The 20,424-nt window shown below is 39.4% G+C and overlaps 1 protein-coding gene across 1 annotated transcript in view; it reads right to left on the bottom strand.

The window, feature by feature from the left end:
• The window catches only part of CCNI (cyclin I), a 32,210-nt gene extending 12,164 nt beyond the window's left edge, over positions 1 to 20,046 (bottom strand). The window contains 3 exon segments of the mRNA XM_082611427.1: positions 11,967 to 12,068; positions 12,070 to 12,123; positions 19,496 to 20,046. Coding sequence (XP_082467553.1) covers positions 11,967 to 12,068; positions 12,070 to 12,123; positions 19,496 to 19,570 — 231 coding nt within the window. The 5' untranslated portion in view covers positions 19,571 to 20,046.
• Between the last annotated feature and the right edge of the window lie 378 nt (positions 20,047 to 20,424).

Here is a 20,424-nt window from a genome sequence, read left to right as displayed (position 1 = left end):
AAAATAAATACTTATCTCATTCCTCAGAAAGTACAGAGACCACAGCTTAAACCTTTTTCCTGATCATTCAGGGTCAACTTTATGAAATTAATTCCTATATCACAGAAAGATGCCTCAAGAGCTACTAAAGCATGAAGGGCTGTACATCTTGACAATATATCTCCTCAAACAGGTATTTCAGTTGGAATTTCTTCTCTCCTTCCTCTTGGCTTTCTTTAGTTTTGTAAGGAATAAACACCTTGATGATCATTATAATCTCTACTATTGCACTGGCTAGTTTCTCTTATTTTATTCCAACTCCTCTTTCTGTCAGTTTTCAGCTTTGACACAACAAAATGAAGTGTTTCTGTGTTGGCCAAACCAACCAATCACACATAATTTTTATATTTACCTCTAAACTCAGTTATAACTGGTATTTTAGAAGCTTAACTGCCATACATTCACCTTCTGGTCAATTCCTTTTGTCAAATAAAGATTGATTCTAGAATACTGCACAAGAAATACTGAGAAGAAAATAAGATAAAGATGGTTTACAACCTCTTATATTTACATCTCACCACCAAGCTGGTGTTAAGACTATGAACAATAATCTGAAAACATCTGACAATCAAGACATTTAACTGAGTTCATATTAATGAACATTAAGTGTCGATCATATGATAGGTCATGGGAATACAATGAAGAATGAACTCTGGGACTTCCCTGGTGGCACGGTGGTTAAGAATCTGCCTGCCAATGCAGGGGACGTGGGTCCGATCCCTGGTCCAGGAAGATCCCACATGCTGCGGAGCAACTAAGCCTGTGCGCCACAACTACTGAGCCTGTGCTCTAGAGCCTGCGTGCCGCGACTACTTAGCAGGTGTGCTGCAACTACTGAAGCCTGCGTGCGTAGAGCCCATGCTCCGCAATAACAGAAGCCACCGCAATGAGAAGCCCGCGCGCCACAACTAAAGAAAGCCCGCGCGCAGCAACGAAGAACCAATGTAGCCAAGGGGGAGAAAAGAAAAGAATGAACTCCCTCTTTAAACTTTAAAATTTAAAGTCTCATGGTGAGGGAAAAAATCAGGAAATGTCAATAAAATATGGTAAGCATTAGAATAGAGGCATGCACAGGGTGCTAGCAGACCACACTGGAAGGGCACCTGGTCCAGTGTGGGAGTAGAGTGAAAGGCTCTTGAAGGAGACAGTAACTAACTTGTATCTTAAGAGTGAGGGGATGGGGGTGATCATTTGTGAGGCAAGGAAAAGAACCAAGTATTTTAAACCTGGGAACTTTACTCTGAAGGATAGGACCAATGTCAACCTGGAGGCAATAACCTACTGTTAAGCTCCTCAGATTTGCAAATAAAAATCAAGATGGATGGAAAAGACTGCTACAAACAGATACTCTGACAACTTGTGAAACTAGTGATACAATTCAATGAATCAAAAAGAAACAATAAGTTTCTTTTGTTCATGGGACTGAGGTTGTGGGCTTGACAGGTTTGGGGTATATAGAGTAGCAGGGAACTGTATGTCCTGCAGAGACTATTATCCAACTTGACAAGAGGAAACTGGAGTTATGCTATTAAAGCCAGGAGTTGGATTCTCACTCTCACAAAAGGAGTCTGAAAAAGGCAGCAAAATGCTATCCGGATTCTATGGCTTCTCCAAAGGTGGGAGGAAGCAGACACAGCCCTACAGCTAGTCCCTGGGTCAGACAGCTCTTAGTATGGTCATTGGTTTTACAATATTCCATTTTCCATAGAGCCCTGAGGTGCTACTTTAAGAGCTGGACTAGGGGCCCCTAAGGGTCCCTGGGAACCAAGTGAAGCAATCACAAAACTATTAGATGGAGAAAGTTAAGTATTCAAGAGAAATTAAATTTCTACCAAGGTGAGCTTTTATCTAAAAGTGCCAAAAAAAAAAAAGTAATGTTAAGTAAGCCATCTGAACAATTCAATTACAAGGAAATAAATTCATACAAGGAAAGGCAGATGGTGATACAATCTGATGAAACTGGGGACGCTTTTAGGGAGGTGAAAGAACAATGATCTAGAGTAGCAATGAGGAACAAAAACACCATTAATTCTACCTTCAGGTCAGAGATATGGGAGAAAAAAAATCCCTAAATAACAGATTATATTATGTAATGTGACTATCTGGTGTTTGACATTAAACAAATATAAAACACAAACATAACTGCAAGCAGTCCCACAGAAGATGGACATAATGTTCTGTAAGTATGTGTGTACGTAACAGAAGGGAACACAGTTAAATAGAGATTTCCACACCATATTTATAACTAAATGATATAACTTATGTAAAACACACAGAATGCAAAAGGCACTTAAATATTAGTTTTGTCCTTTCCCTCCTCTAAAAATACCTGGTACTCTGTGATGCCAGAAAAAACAAATTTACAAAATATTACGTATAAATAATTATCTTCAACCAGTTATAACGCAGTTAGTGATGAAAGAGATCGTGACAATCTTTGGACTTTAACTTACATTAAAAGTTTGAGAACAGAGCCAAGAAAGCATTGTTGCACAGCTAGTATTATCAACACTAGCCAAAGCTGACAACAACCGAAACCCCCACGGAAGGTAATGGTTTGAGAAGACTCACTCCTAAGTGAGGGATACTGACCCTAAGATCACTTTCTCAAATCAATTCAAACCTGCACGGGACAGTAATATTATCAGAATAGCTTTAAGCAATTAAGTTCTGTGCATAAGTAATCCCATCAGGGAGGGAGGGAGGGGGGAAGGAAGGAGGTCTGCCTACCCCAGATCGTATTCCCTGATCAAGGGATCTGTTTCCTCTTAAATGGATTTCCCAAATAGGGTTAAGAGAGTTCAGTAAATTGGTTGAACAACGAATTCCACAGAGAATTTATAATGGTTTGATTCAACCTGGTAAAACACAGGGCTTTATATTCCACGTGCTGCTATTCTGATAATTAAAACACAAATCTTCCCCAGCTGTAAACTCTAAAAGGTTCACCATTACCTCACAGATTAAGTATAACCCCCCAGGCATGGCATACAAATCCCTCTTTGACCTACCTCTCCAGCCTCACTCACCTTTCATCACTTTCTGCCTTAAAATTCATAACAGCAGTATTTGTATTTATGTTCTTCCTTGTTCCTGTAATGCTACTTACATCACTGCTCCTTTGCTCATACTGATCCCTCTGATTGGAACACACTCCCTCTCTTTTCCCTGCCTTATTATTTATCCTTTAAGAGATATTTCAATGGTCAGTCCCCACCAGATACTTTTCCCGATACGTCAGGCTAAGTACCTTCCTGTGTTCCCACAGCATCTCTTGTCACAACTATTAAGTTCAACACTTCTTAAAAAATTACCTTACTGCTTTTGCCTATGACTGAGTAGGTAGCAGCAAACCCACACTCTAGCTGAGAACTAGAAAAGCTATTAACAACAGCAACAGAAAGGCATGAGAACTGCTAGGATAACCAGGCCTTGAGGAGCCAAGATTCTGGAGAGGAGGTAACAATAAGAGAGGAGTCAACACTCTGCACAGCTTCCCCTTTCAGGCATCTGCCCATCCTTTGAGTATGGCAAGAGGTGTAAAGTATAAGCAAAGAAACCAACAGAGCTTTGGGAGTCTTACAAGGCAAGAGACAAAATTTGGAGACTTGAGGAGCCAAGAACCTAGTGGGAAGAGGGAGGGTCAGAGATCTGAATGTGACACTCAGCTGACTTTCCTCTTAATTCATTTTCTGAATGAAATTCTGAAGTTGGGAAGGACAAGGATCTCAGAGGCTAAGCAGAAAGCCTTTGAAAAGCAAGAATGAGTTCAGGAGGAGTTTAGCACCCTTCAGGAATAAGGGGCACTAGTAAACACTCCAAGCTCTCAGCTGGAATCCTTGGCTACACTCTAGGAGTTGGGGGCAACCAGAGGTGATGAAGCCATACCCAACAGCAACCCAGCCTCCAATCAGCACAGTCCCTCAGTGGATTAAAGTGATTAACCTCCTCTTCAGTTTGCCCACCAGAGGGAAGACTGAACCATCCTGCAGAAAGATAGCATCTAGAGCCTCTACAATTTTTCATAATGTTCAGCAACCAATCAAAAATAACCAGGCATGGGCTTCCCTGGTGGCGCAGTGGTTGAGAGTCCGCCTGCCGATGCAGGGGACACGGGTTCGTGCCCCGGTCCGGGAAGATCCCACATGCCACGAAGCGGCTGGGCCCATGAGCCATGGCTGCTGAGCCTGCGTGTCCGGAGCCTGTGCTCCGCAACGGGAGAGGCCACAACGGTGAGAGGCCCGCGTACCGCAAAAAAACAAACAAACAAACAAACAAAAAAGCCAGGCATGACAAGACAAAGAACTAAGTGATCAAAAACCAAGAGGAAAAAAAGGGGCAACAAAAAGATCTGTCTTTGAGTTACCAGAAAAGGACTTAATATACAAGTAAATAGACGATGGAAGACAGATGACAATTTTCATGAGAGAAATGAAATCCATAAAAAAATCCAAAAGGGAAATCCTAGAAGTGAAAAATACAACAACTCAAATTAAGAACCCAATACGGGACCTAACAACAAACTAGGCAAGGGTGGACAGCTATGCTTTGAGGAAAATTTATAGTTCTAAATGAATATATTAAAAAAGAAGAAAACTGGAAAACCAATTATTTAAGCATCTATCTCAAGGTAAAGAACAGCAAATTATATAAAGAAAGTAGACAAAAATAACGAAAAAAGAGCAAAACTAAAAAAAAAACCAAGACAAATGTATAATAGGGAAAATCAACAGAACTGAAAGACGGACAGACCTCTAGAAAGGGTGATTAAGAAAGAAAAAGCACAAATCAACTAAGAAATGAAAAAGGGAACAGCACTATGGACCCTTTAGATGTTAAAAAGAGGATATGAGTAGCTTTACACAAATAATTTGAAAATTTAGATGAAATGAATAAATTCCTTGAAAAACACAGCTCACCAAAACTGAGATAAGATTTAAATGAAGACCTGATTAGCCTCGTATTTACCAAAGAAACGGGACTGATTATTAAATACTTTCCCACAAATAAATCTGTAGGCCCCAGTGGCTCTGCAGTAAAACCTTCCAACATTTAAGAAATAATATTAATCTAAACAAACTGAGAGCACTGACAAAAAAAAAAAAAAAAAAAAGCAGGAACACTTCCGAACTCATTTTACAAAGCCAGCATAACTTTACCGTGAAAACTTGACAAAGGCATTACAAACCAATCTGACCCATGACCACAGATGCAAAACGCCTAACCAAAATATTAACAAAATCCAATGATGTATAAAAATTCAACACCTATTCATGAAAAAAATCTCTTAGCAAACTAAGGCAGAGAAAGGAATTTCTTCATCTAATAAAGATTAAAAAATATATAGCAAATATTATAGTTAATGGTGAAATACTGAAAACTTTCTCCTCAAATTCAGACTTCAGCAGTGTTCTGGAAACCCTAGCTAATTCTGTAAAACAGAAATACAGAAATATAGAAAGTATAAGGACTGGAAAGAACTAAATAAAACCATGATTATTCACATTTGACATGACTGAGTATAATACACAGAAAACCCTAAAGGCTTGGCAAACTATTAGTAAGTTAATTTAGTATGGTCTATATAAAAATCTATTTTATTTCTATATACCAGCATATAGAAGCAAGCATGTAAAAAAATAAAAAATTTAAAACAATACCATTTGTAATAGCCTCAACAAGACTCACATACCCAGGAATAAACCTAAATCACCAAACGTTAAAAGAAACTGAAGACCATCTTTAAAGAAAAATGGAGAAATACTCTATGTCCGTGGAATAGAAGACTCATATTATAAACATGTTAATTCTTCCCCAAATCAATCTACAGACCAAAACCCCACAATTTCTTTTTATTTTTCAAAAATTGACAACTATATTTAAAAACACATATGGAAGAACAAAGGTCTTAAAATAGCCAAGACAATCTTAAAAAAAAGAACAAAGTTTATGCCACCAAAGGCTTATTATAATGCTACAATAACTGAGGCAGGGTGGTATTAAATAGAGGCAAACAGACCAATGATGAAAAAAGGGGCAAGAAACTAACCCACAAATGTATCTACTCATATACAGCAGTCACTTGATTAAAAACAAAAGTATATATCACGGGGGGACTTCCCTGGTGGTGCAGTGGCTAAGACTCCACGCTCCCAATGCAGGGGGCCTGGGTTCGATCCCTGGTCAGGAAACTAGATTCCCCATGCCGCAACTAAAAGATCCCACGTGCCGCAACAAGGATCCTGTAAGCGGCAACAAATATCCCACGTGCCACAACTAAGACCTGACACGGCCAAATAAAGAAAAAAAAAGTACATTGCAGGGCAGTGGCAAAAAATGTCTAATAAATGATACTGGTTTTCCATATGGAGAAAAATTATTCTTGACTCCTCCTACTTCACACTATACCAAAAAGGAAAAACAAAACCCTATCTTCATTACCTTGGATTAGGCAAACTTTTTTTTTAGTATCTTTATTGGAGTATAATTGCTTTACAATGTTGTGTTAATTTCTTTTGTACAACAAAGTGAATCAGCTATATGTAGACATATATCCCCATATCTCCTCCCTCTTGAGCCTCCCTCCCACCCTTCCTATCCCACACCTCTAGGTCGTCACAAAGCATCGAGCTGATCTCCCCGTGCTACGCAGCAGCTTCCCACTAGCCATCTATTTTACATTTGGTAGTGTATATAGTCATGCTACTCTCTCATTTCGTCCCAGCTTCCCCTTCCCCCTGATGTCCTCAAGTCCATTCTCTAAGTCTGCATCTTTATTCCTGCCCTGCCACTAGGTTCATCAGTACCACTTTTTTAGATTCCATGTATGTATGTTAGCATACGGTATTTGTTTTTCTCTTTCTGACTTACTCTGTATGACAGACTCTAGGTCCATCCACCTCATTACAAATAACTCAATTCCATTCCTTTTTATGGCTGAGGGATATTCCACTTTATATATGTGCCACACCTTTATCCATTCATCTGTCGATGGACATTTAGGTTGCTTCCATGTCCTGGCTATTGTAAATAGTGCTGCAATGAACACTGTGATACATGTATCTTTTTGAATTATGGTTTTCTCAGGGTATATGCCCAGTAGTGGGACTGCTGGGTCATATAGTAGTTCTATTTTTAGTTTTTTAAGGAAGCTCCATACTGTTCTCCACAGTGGCTATATCAACTTACATTCCCACCAACAGTGCAGGAGGGTTCCCTTTTCTCCACACCCTCTCCAGCATTTATTGTTTGTAGATTTTTTGATGATGGCCATTCTTACTGGTGTGAGGTGATACCTCATTGTGGCTTTGATTTGCATTTCTCTAATGATTAGTGATGTTGAGCATCTTTTCATGTGTTTGTTGGCAATCTGTATGTCTACTTTGGAGAAATGTCTATTTAGGTCTTCTGCCCATTTTTGGATTCAGTTGTTTGTTTTTTTTGATATTGAGCTGCATGAGCTGCTTATGTATTTTGGAGATTAATCCTTTGTCAGTTAGGCAAACATTTCTTTAAAAGGACTGAGCAAAAATTTTTTTTTGATAATTTGGTCATTAAAAATTAAGAACTTCTATTCATCAAAAGTCAACACAAATAGAGCTGAAGATATGTGTAATACACAGAGCCTGCAAAAGAAAGAACTCTTAACAATTTAAAAAGGAAGTCAATGGAACACAGGTGAAAGATTTGAACAGACATTTAACGAAGAAAGGATATCTAATGGCCAAATAAGCACATGAAAAGCTGCTGAATTTCATTAGTTATCAAGGAAATGCATATTAAAACCCAATGTGATACTATAACACTCACCACGATAACTAAAATGAAAAATACAGACAATACCAAGGGTTGGCAAAGATGCAGAGGAACTTGGGACCTTCATACTCTGCTATAAGGGGTAAAAAAAAAAAATGTGGTGTAAAAGTAGTATAACAACTTTGGTAAGTAACACAATTGGTGGTATCTGCTAAACCTGAGTATACACATTTTCTAGGTTCTACAAATTCTACCCCTAGAAATATACTCAACAGTAATGTACACATATGTTCAACAAAAGACAAGCACAATAAAAGACTCTAATGACCATCAACAGCAGAATGGATAAATGAATTCATATGATGGAATAATACATGGAAATGAGAATTAAATTCACTATGGCTACATGAAGTATGGATGCGTCTTACACCAAAGAAAATTCTGAGCAAAGGAGGCCAGTACACACTTTATGATTCCATATATAAATATAATTCAAAACAAGGAAAAACTAATCTGTGATATTAGGATAATGGTTTCTTTGTGGGGAGGGGATAGATGGTAGTAACTATAAGAGGACACAAGGAGGTGCTAGTAATGTGGTGGTTACACAGTGTTATTTTGTGAAAATTTATAGAGTTGTACACTTATGATCCGTATACATATACTTTAAGAAACTGTTTACTTAAGGAAAAGAAACAAAACCTATGGGCAAAATAGATTTATTTGTTTACCAAGTCTACAGATGGTACAAAAAGGACAAAGTCAGTACATTACATAACAATCATAATTTTAAAGCCAGAAAAATGGGCCAGCATCAACAATTTGAAACTTAGTAAGAATAAATATGAAACAGTGCACCTAAGTTAAAATTTTTTAAAGTACACCTAGGATAAGGGAAACTCTGCTTAAAAGTAGAGACACAAAAACAACAAGGTTTTAAAAACAAGTTCAGTATAAGCCAACAACATGACACTGCTGCCAAAGCATAAAAATTTTTTAAATTTAGGGCTATATTAATGAAATTATCAAGCCAAGATAAAGTGAGGTAATAGTTTCACTTTACTGCTCATTAATGACCACAACTCAAATGTCACAATTTAAGAAACAAAGTAAATTAAAGAGCATACATAGAGAAAGAAAAACTGAGAGGCACAATCTTGTCAAATGAAAAATGGTTAAAGAACAAAGGATATTCAACCAGGAGAAGAGATGACTTTGCGAGCTTAACACCTGACTGTAAGTAGATAAAGGGCTATCATTTAAAATATAAAATGAATATTTTCTGTACTGCTCCAGCGAAGAGAAGTAGAACCAGTAAGTAGCCACTAGAAAGAAGCAGTTTTCAGGTTCAATTCAGGAAAAACTTTCCAATAATTGATAGAGCTTTTCTATGGTGGAATGGACAAAGTATCCAAAGTAGAGGATCACTTATCCGAGATGTCAGAACTTATTTTTTAATTTTGTGGTTAGACTAAATCAGTGTTTCCCAAACCTAACACATATCAATAAAACTATGAAGTTTTTTAAAATACAAATTCCATAGTTGCCACCACAAGCAATGTAGGTCTGGGAGGGGCCTGGAATCTGTAAGAAGCCTCCTGGGTGATTCTAGTAGCCTAGTGGTTCAAGATCCTGTATTTGAAAACCACATAATTAGATGGCCTTTAAGGTTCCTTCTCAAAATTCTAATGGAAATCATCTTTATATAAACAGCTTGAGGCAAGGTTTACCTTTGTATATCAAAAGCACTCTGTACATCAAAATAAATTGAGAATATCTGAAAATACATGTCACTTTAACCAGTCTTTAATTTTTTTCCCCCAAATTTGTAACAAAATTGCTGTGTACCTGAAAATACTATTATTATATAAAAGAACTCCTCCAACCTGGATGAATTATAAAGAAATGATAATCAACATTCATTTAACAAGTGTTTAGTGTGAGCCTATTATATGCCAATAAACAAAAATGACAACTCTGCCTCAATGGAACTTGGTCAAATCATCAGAGAATTATAATATTGTGTGCTATCATACAGGAAGTATAGAGTGCTGGGGGATCAAACAGAAGGGGAGTGATAGGTGTGTAATATTCTTGCATGACCACTCTGTCCTAAACTGCAAGATAGGATAATGTAAATGACAAGAAAACTGTGAAAGAATGACCCTGAAGTAGAGTTTAGGTGAAGGAAGCAGTAGGAATAAGAAAATTAGAGGGAAAAAAGCTTAAAAATATTTTATTTTTCTGTTTTAACCAGCACCCCCCCAAAAAAAGGAAAGTTGGAAAAGATACATATATGGTTTAGACACTAAACTTTAGAGACAAGATTGTTTCTCTTATGCAAGGAGGAGTCAAGAAGGAGAGAAATCACGGTTAGAAGCAATATTGGAAAGGGAAGTAGAAAAGCCAGTCCCTGAGAGTCACAGAAGAAAAAAGAATTAGAACTAGAATAGAGAAGTGTCCCTGGGGTTACTTTGTCCAGTGGCTCAAGCCCCTATAGCTCTTTACTCCCATCTCTATCTTATCTCCTATACCCACCAGACCAAGCCCACACACATTTTACAAGAATTAAGTATGGTGGGCTTCCCTGGTGGCGCAGTGGTTGAGAGTCCGCCTGTAGATGCAGGGGACACGGGTTCGTGCCCGGGTCCGGGAAGATCCCACATGCCGCGGAGCGGCTGGGCCCATGAGCCATGGTCGCTGAGCCTGCGCATCCGGAGCCTGTGCTCCGCAACAGGAGAGGCCACGACAGTGAGAGGCCCGCGTACGGCAAAAAAAAAAAAAAAAAAAAAAGAAGTATGGCTTCTACCTGACATTACTAAAGGCAAAACCTTAAATAGATCCCTCTTAGAAGTTCTGATAGTGTTCTGTTCTCTGGTCTAACATCTTAGTAGTATTTGTTAAAATACCTATAAAAATAGGCTAGATTAAATGATAATATAGCAATATACTATAATCTTGGTAGAATATCACCTTCGAAGACCATGTTATAAAAGTATATCATTGTTGTTGCATGCTGACTCAAGGAGATAGTAGGAGAAAAATCAAAGAAATGGTTCTAAAAGCAGCTGTAATAAAGCTTTGAGGCTTACTAGAATAGTGTTCAGAATATGGCAGATACTTAATAAACATTTACTGAATGATTGAATCCCCAGTCATCTAAAAATCACACAAGCATACAAAAATAAAAAATGAAAAACGTATAATGGGAAGAGAACTGCCTCAGGTTCAAAATTATAACTCTACTACTTACTAGTTGAAGTCTTGAACAAATTGGGACTACTGTCTTTTTCAAAGGATTAAATGAGATATTAAATGTGATAGCACATGCAAATGCTCCTAGTATAAAAGGCATTCTTTCAGGCTAACTAATCTTCAATTCACTAAATGACAATTAGATAACAGTAAATGGAAAACGTATTTCTTTAGCTTGTCGGAAAGAAGATAAAAGTAGGTTGGAATTAGAAAACACATTCAGATATCAATAACCTATGAGCAAAGATTAACCTAAACCAACACAGGAGGAGCTTAGATACTGTCATTTGCCTACACATACCAAAAATTTCTCGGCCACTACTTTTTATCCCAAACACAATGCTAGGTACTAGGGATAAAAAGATGTGTAAGACATGTTACACAGTAAACTTTTGGGACAGACAAATTTCATAGTTATTTGGAAAAAATAACTCTATATGAAATTTCTAAAAGGCATACAGCCAACAGTAATTGAGAGGTCAGCTGCTGATTACCTCCCTAGAAGCTTTCAACATTGACATTTCGTTAGTAGTTTAAGTGAATTCCTTATAAATATTCATGAAAGAGAAAGTTGTTCATCACTAAAGACAAGGATTTGACTGTGTTCAGCCTCTGTGGCAAACTATATATCTAGAAATAAAGAAGGCTTATTATTCTAAGTATTGTACTACAAGAAAAGAGAAGGGACATACCTAGCTTCCTAAAGGTGTAACTCAGATAAAACAAAACAAACAAAAACAGTTCATTTTTGTTTTGTTTCAGAATGAAACAAGGAGATGTTTCTCAAGTAAAGAATAGAGCATATCTTTAATGGTACATATTTCTCCAATACAGTGTCAAGATGCTATTACATATGATAGTAGTACACTTAGTTCTAATAAAAGTCACCTGTCTGGAGTGAAAAGAGAAATCATTACCTGATTTGTAGGCATTTTCGGCACATTCACTTTCCACATCTGGGCTTCCCTGGAGATTGCCTTTTCCAACAGGAAAGACAATCTCTGGTTTTCCAACAGCCCTGGAAACTTCATGATATCCTTTGGATCTGCCTGCCACCCAGCTTGATGTAGCTACCTATAAAATCAAATATAAAACAATGCTCTATATTTAATTATATATATAGTAACTGTAGCATAATATAAATATGTTGGTACTTATTAAGCAATTCATAAAACAAAATAAAAATGTTATGAGGCAATATAGGATTTTACAGCTCTTTAAGATATCATATATTAAAATGTTACCATAGTCATCAGTTATCTAAAACATTCTCACTTTAAATCTGAAATTCAGTTGTAAAGAGAATAAAAATATGACCATATAATTGATAGAAACTTAGGACTTTGATCAAAACATATTATCACTGTGTCAAAAAATTTTAAGTCACAGGCTTTTTAGACTAGGAATTCTTAGAGTATTTGTCCCAAATATTTCTCTTAAAAATGTACACAGATTAAGGGCTAAACCCTCTTTTCATTAAAAAAAAAAGTTACATCAATTACATTAAATCCCACCCATTTCTACTGAATCAGTATGAGACTATCCCCCCCTTTAAGTATGAAACCATCTTGAATTGTGCTCCCACTACAGTGTCCACTAGCTACACATGTAACCATTAAAATTAGAATTGAATAAAATTAAAAAATAATTCCTTAGTCACACCAGCCCCATTTCAAGTGCTCAGCTGTCAAATGTGGCCAGTGGATACTGCACTGGACAGTGCAGGAAAGGAACATTTCTATCAATGCAGTAAGTTCTACTGGACGATGTTGATCTAGAAAGCTCAACAGTCGAGTAACTGGCACTCTAAAATGAGCAGCAAGTTTAAAGAGCAACACAGTACAAGGCATCTCAGAGTCCGAGAGACGTTTCTACGTTTCTTCAAAAAAAGGGAAACCAGGGCTTCCCTGGTGGCGCAGTGGTTGGGGGTCCGCCTGCCGATGCAGGCACACGGGTTCGTGCCCTGGTCTGGAAGGATCCCACATGAGGCCGCTGAGCTTGCGCGTCTGGAGCCTGTGCTCCGCAGCGGGGGAGGCCACAACAGTGAGAGGCCCGTGTACCGCAAAAAAAAAAAAAAAAGGGAAACCATAGAGATTTGACTGTGTATGGAAAATTGGATTGAGAAGCTGCTGAAGAATGTGAAAAGACTTAACTAGATTGATGAAGCTAAGCAACTGAAAAGGTTATTAAATTCAAAAAGAGATTATGCAAAAAATAAACATAATACCACAATATTTACACAGCAATAATAATGAAAATACTGAAGAGAGATTTCAACACAAACGCTGTAATAAAACTACACTGGTAGGATGAGGGATGTTGGGAGAAGGCAGAATCAGAGTCTCATCTTTATGTTTCAGAGGAAAACCATAAATAATTTCTAAAACTTAAATATCAAAAAAACAGCAATAGGTAAGTTACTTGAAAATATGATCTTAAATAACAAGAGAAATAGGTAAGAGCTGAGAGTGATTAACCTCTGGGGAATGAGAAAAGGGTGGAGAAGCCAAGCAGCAGGGGAATGTGGTTTTTCATTATAGACCTCATATAACTATTCCCTTTTTTCAACTCTGGACCTGTATTACGTATATGCTTCAAATTCCAGGGATTCTTTTTTAAAAAATTCAATGTCTAGAATTAACATATGAAAAGTTCCTAATTTTTGATAAAAATTTAAAATTGGAAAAAACAAAAAATACAAACCTAATCTTCAATTTCCATGTTCCCTCTGCCCCAACTTCAGCTACTATCCTCTTTCCTACTTATCACCCCACATACTTCACTTACTATTCAACCTACTGCAAACTGGTTAACTGGATTGTAATTTTTTTTCTTTTTGCTTCTTTAAACTCCTGGGGTTTTGCAATTTTTCTATATCAAGCATGAAGTGCTTTTCATACTAAGCAGAAAAAAGTTAGATAACTTAGAAAGTGGAAAATAATAACTATCCTGAAAGGTCCAACTCAAAGGTAATTTCTTCCAAGAACTATCTCCCCTAATAAATTATAAATTCCCTTGCAGTCATATCTACGAATATCATGTTTTTATTACTCACAGTGCCCATCGCACAGTATCCTGATGAAAGAGAGACACAACCAAAGGCTCATTTCAACCCTTGGGGCCAAAAACAAAAAACCATAACCAAAACAAACAAACCCAAGTCTAATCTCTTTCACAGGTGAATTCTTCAAATGTTTAAAGGCTGCTATCATGCTCACTAGTTCATCCACTGCATTGCTGAAAAACCATTCAAGAGTTTCTCACATGACATGATTTTTGCTCTTCTAAATTAGCACCAGTAATGCAGTTTAAGATCATTAGCTATTTTTTTAAAGGCTACACCACATTATCAATTCAGATAAAATTAATGCTCAACTAAAACTCTTAAGACTTTCTAAGGTAACTCTTAGGTGAACTTCCCCTCCACCTGCCCCACCTCCCTTTGTATGGGATTTTGGTGCCTTTGGGCGGGGGTGGGGGGGGGCACGTTACATCCTTGTTAAGGACCTTAAATGCATTTTTTTCCTTTGAAAAAAAGTCATCTTGTTAAATTCTATCTACTGTTACCTTCTGCTTAGATGTTCTGAGATTCCAATTTTGTTGCACTGGTACTTTTCTCAAATTCTCCACAATTAGATAAACAGAGTCACTACAACTTCATCGAAAGCAAACATAAATATCAACCTCAGAAACAGAGTATAAACTAGATGTTCACCTGTCTAGACGTATTTAGAAGAAACACCTATATTGGATGGAGACTGAACTTCATAGGTTCTAAGAACTTCTTCTAAACCTAATTTTGGTCTGTAATTGATTAACTCCTGTCAAAACGTACTTATTTCATCCCTTTAGCTACTCTCAACAGGGTGGCTCACCAGGATCTGCCAGCCTTCTCAGCATACCCCAATGGGTGGCTGCCCCTAGTAATGACTCTTCCTTTACAATGATTCCTTTGAAGATTACTTTTAGGGTAGGATGGGTGGGGGACCTGAGAGGAACATATAGGATAGAATCATGTAAAGAAGTATAAGATCAGGTTCAAGGGATTCTTGTTCTTCAATCTTCTATAATTAAGGCCCTTAGTAAGACTTTCAAATATTTAGATGATATAACAACTTTTTTTGCGGTATGCGGGCCTCTCACTGTTGTGGACTCTCCCGTTGCGGAGCACAGGCTCCGGACGCGCAGGCTCAGCAGCCATGGCTCACGGGCCCAGCTGCTCCGCGGCATGTGGGATCCTCCCGGACCGGAGCACGAACCCATGTCCCCTGCATCGGCAGGCGGACTCTCAACCACTGCGCCACCAGGGAAGCCCATAACAACTTTTTTAAAACAAAGGAATCCGGGTCAAGGAAGAAATCATAAGGGAAATTAGAAAATACTTTGAAATGAATAAAAAAGACCAAACATACTAAAACTTACAGGAAACAATACTTGTAAATGCCTATATTAAAAAAGATCTCATAGGTATAACTGAATCACTTTGCTATACACCTGAAACATAATGTTGTAAATCAACTGTACTTCAATAAACAAGAAAAAAAAAAGATCACAAGTTAACGCTCTAACCTTCCACTTTAAGACACTGGAAGAAACAGACCAAACTATACCTAAAGCAAGTCAGAAGAAAGAAAATAATAAATATCAGAGTGGAAATTAAGGAAGTAGAGAACAGAAAAATAGAGAAAAATCAATGAAACCAAAAAAGTTTGTTCTCTGAAAAGATCAACAAAATTGGCAAACCATTAGCTACACTGACCAAGAAAAAACAGAGGTCAAGTACTAAAATCAGGAATAAAGAAGGGACATTACTACTTATGTTACAGAAATAAAAAGGATCATAAGAAAATTTTTATTAACAATTGTATGCAAATAAATTGGACAACTTAGATGAAAAAGACAAACACCTAGAAACTATCAAAACTGACAACAGAAAAAGCTGAAGAGTCATATACCAAGTACTAAAGAGACTGAATTAGTAAAGAAACTAGTGTCAAAGAAAAGCCCATGCCCCCCAGTGGCTTCGCTGGTGAATTCTACCAAACGTTTACAGAAAAACTAATACAAATTCTTCACAAACTCTCCCAAAAACTAGAGAAGGCCTTCTCGTTTTATGAAGCCAGTTATTATCCTGCTACCAAAACCAAAGACAACAGCACGAAAACTACAGACTAGTATCTCTTAAATACAGATGCAGAATTCCTCAACAAAATACTAGCAATCTGTATCTGAAAACATAAAAAAGGGACTATACACCATAACCAAGTGGGATTTAGCCCAGGAAAGCAAAGTTGGTTTAACATTCAGAAATCAATGTAACACACTGTATCAACAGAAGAAAAAAAGCAATCATTCTTTTCTCACAATAGGGAAATGTAACAAAGGAAAAAAAAAAGTTCAAATTTCCTTAAACTTTAAAAAATGAAGTATAAACAATACAAGTGAGAAACAAAAAGGACGGAGGACACCTGTGGGGATGTTCCAGATTTTCTAAGCTACAGAAAAATAAAAGTGCAATACCTTACCCTAGACTGGATCCTTTACTGCAGAGAAAAATGCTATAAAGGTCATTGTGGGGTCAACTGACATAATGAGAATTTGGACAGATTTGACAAAAGTAAATTATCAATTTAAAATTTACTAAAGTTGGTAACTTTACTGTGACTCTGTAAAAGAATATCCCTATTCTCAGGAAATACACACTGAAAAATTTAGGTGTAAAGGGCCATAATGAATGCTGTAGAGAGAGGAGGTGGAAGATGAGGGGAAGGAAGACTCGATAAAACAAATGGAGTAAAAGGCTGAAAATAAGTGAATCCAGGTAGTTTCTTTTTGAAATTATTTACAAGTTAACAACACAGAAAAAGCAAAACAAAAACAGAAACCATAATTTATGAGAAAATGTTCTACATTCCTTTTTTAAAATATGATATGATACAGTGGAGAAAGCACTGACTTGAATTCTACTTCTTTTACTAACAATCCACAAGCCTGCTTTCTAATGTTTTAAAACAGATTATTTGAGCTAGATGAAAAATGAATCCTGCTAAGGAATAAAACACAAACATTAAAAATATAAACTTACTGTTTTAAATAACAGAACTTTATAGTTTTATGTTGTTATTTTATGTCCATTAATGGTCACATTCAGAATTCTGAATGCTCAGAAAAGTCTATAGGAACTAAAAAACAAAAAGACTGTATTCTGGTTGGCATATTCCATAAACTTTGACCTTGAGCGTTTCACATTTCTCCTCCCATTCTTTCAACTGCTGCTTCTGCTTCTTCCTCTATGTTTATCAAATACCTTATTGTCTGAGTGAATAGTTTATAAAACACTTATTGTACAGCATTAACTATGTTACAAATCAGCATACAGGGCCTCTTGCTCTTCTGAGGAAAAGTGCTGCACAGTGCTGGGTATACAACAGAAACAACTTCATTAACATGGAATTATTGTATGTATTATGTTCAAAACACCAACTCCATTAATAATTTTGTACTGGTGCTGACTTCCGGATCTTAGCTCCTCTTATAAAAACAGAGATTTATTAATGTGACCATACAAAAAACTCATGTTCTATTATTATCTCCTTGACTTTATGCCCTTAACCTAATAATGAACTAGAGGTACTTATAATTCCAAAACACCCTGCTTTATCCCAACCTCCATGACTCTCCACATACTGTTCTTTCAACTTGAAATGTCCTTCTCTAGCTTGCACTCTCCTTCCTACAGAGTTGTCATTTGCATCATATGTACTTGAACGTAATTCTACTTTTGCATTTAATTGCTCCGTGAGAGCTGACTATTTGTAGGCTGGTCTCTCCTACTAACCATGAGTTCGTTGATGGCAAACACTCTCCAGAGTTTAGCACTGTGCCAAATAAATAATAAGAGCTTACACTTCTTAAGTGCTTAACAACTAAAAACAATGAGTGCTTACTACTTGGCCAGGTATTGTTCAAAGTACTATGCCATATTAACTCCTCGAACACAAAGGAGGGTATAATTATTAAGTCTGTATTATTATTAAGCCCCCTTCAAAGATGAAGAAACATGGACAGAAAAATGAAACTTTTCATTTTTAAAGTAGTATACAATCAGAATAAAACATGTACACACACTTTAAGCTTCCAATCTTGACCAAGAAACATTTTAGAGTTCCATTTTAAACTACTGATACTAGGATGCCACATTGCCACGTAAACTCACTTATCTCAGTTTAACTGCAAACCATCCCGGTGCACCTTCCCGACACACGCTGATTCTACTAGTCTGCTCTTCATCAGTATTGAGAAACTTCTTCTAGTCCAGAAGCTTAGAATCTCTGATGCGTATGGTCCCAGACTAGCAAATCTGAATCCTGTCCCTTCTTTCTTAATCTATTTGTCCGTTCCCTTCTATTTCCTCTGCCACAAATGACCTGGAGAAGCCAGAAGCACATAACGCTACTTTAATCTGTTCCGGGACAGAGACTGTATAGCACAGACTGCCTGGGCTGGAATTCTGGCCACCGGGTTCTAGCTGCCTTCTAGTGGGAAAATTAATCTTACGGAGCCTCAGTTTCACTCATCCGTAAAATGCTCCTGAACTACCTGCCCCGTGAAGATTCAGTAAGTTGCAAACCACTTATAACGATGCCTCTCCGATAATAAGCCTCAACAAGTGTTATTATGAACATCCCAAAGCCACACTGCTGCTGCTCAAACGTTGAGTGTCTCCCGCTGACAGAATAAAAGCTAAATATTTTAGCCTAACATTCAAAGGTCTCCAGTCTGATTCCATCCTACCTCCGGAGCGATACCTTCCACTATTTTGCCATCTAATTCTCAACTCCTAACAAAACGATCTGCGGTGGAACCTCTAGCTCGGCAGAGGGGCTTCTGCCCTCTTTTCAAATTTCCGGTATTATCTGCTCTACAGGGTGCAATTCAAAGCTCACCTCCTCTCCAGATTCCCCCGACTGAAGCCAACCCCGGGAAACGCGCCCCTCCCCCGAGCTCCCGCAGCGGCTCACCCCATTCATCCGTCCTCCTCCCCCACCCCGCCCGCTCTGCAATGTGAATGATGTTCCCGCGGGTCCCGCGGAGGCGTCGAGATCTAGGGGCGGGGGTGTGTCCCCTTCTTTGTGTACCGCACAGGCTCGCGGACCCTAGAACGCGCACTAGGAAGCAGCTTGCTGTTGCTGCAAGAAAGTTAGTCGCCTACGGGAAAATTGGCCCAAAAGGGAACCCAGCGGAGCCGTTTCCAAACTGGGCAGGTGCCTGAGCTGTAGGCGCGAGGAGACAAGAGGAGCGTCCGGAGGTTTCCCGGAGGGGGCGGCGGGGGCGGCGGGGGCTGGGCTCAGCCGAGGGGCGCGCGCCGGCGGCGCGGGGCTGCAGGGGGCTCGCGCGCGGGTCGCGGGGACGCGTGGAGCCCCCCCCCCCGTTCCCGCCCGCTCACCTTCTCCTCCTCTTCCTCCTCCTCCTCCTCCTCCCCGGCAGAGCTGTAGGCCTCACAGTGGTGACGAGGGGTCATCCGGGGGCCCGTTACCACCTCATTTTCCTCAGCGCGCGGCGACGTGGCGCGCGGGACGAGGACGGGGCCAACTGAGGAGGGAGAAGAGGGGGAACCGGGCCGGAGGGCGCGGGCGCTGCCGCTCGAGCGGGACGCACGGCTGCAGCCTGTGGGTCGGTCAGCGAATTAGTTCCATGACACCCCCGGACCTGAGGCCGCCGCCGGTCCCGCTCCTCCAACCGACGCCGCTTGTGCCCGGGTGGGGAGGGGGTTCCCTCTCGCCATAGGGCGGCGGGGACCGGGGAGAGGCGGGGGGTGAGACCGGCTCTGCCCCTGCCCGGGGGAAGCGCCTCCGAGGGGAAATGGTGAAAGGGGGGGAAAGGGGGAAAAGGAAAAAAAAAGGAAGGGGAAAGGGGGGGAAAAATAAGAAAAAACGAGACAGAGGCGCTGCCGCGTCCGCTCGCGGGGAAGGCTGGGGAGGGAGGGGAAGGGAGAAAGAAGTGCCGGTTTCGTCGGCTCCGCCCTCGCGGACCGATTCCTAGACTTGCTCACTCCTTGTAAACAACACTGAACTGGCTTCTGGACCCTCTCCCGTTTTCCTCCCCGCGGCCTTCTCCGTCCAGCGAACGTACAGAGAAGTCCGGCAAAAAGCTGGGCTGTTGGAAACGGGCTGGGAAAGTCTCTGGCATTGGGGTGGGAGGAGGGCTAAGAGAAGCTAAATGTGCGTAGACTCGTTTTCCTTGGAAGAGCGGAAGGGTTCCTCTTCGACTGCACGGTGACGTAAGCGCCTCCTCAGCTCGCTGGAAGAGGCGTGCGGTGGCCGGAGAGTGCGCTGCGCATGCGCCCCAGGGAAGAAAGAAGCAGCTGAGCGCTTC

Source organism: Mesoplodon mirus (genome assembly GCF_964341445.2).
Source record: "Mesoplodon mirus genome assembly, chromosome: 2".
Classification (NCBI taxonomy): Eukaryota; Metazoa; Chordata; class Mammalia; order Artiodactyla; family Ziphiidae; genus Mesoplodon; species Mesoplodon mirus.
This window is presented reverse-complemented; position numbering and strand designations above follow the sequence as displayed.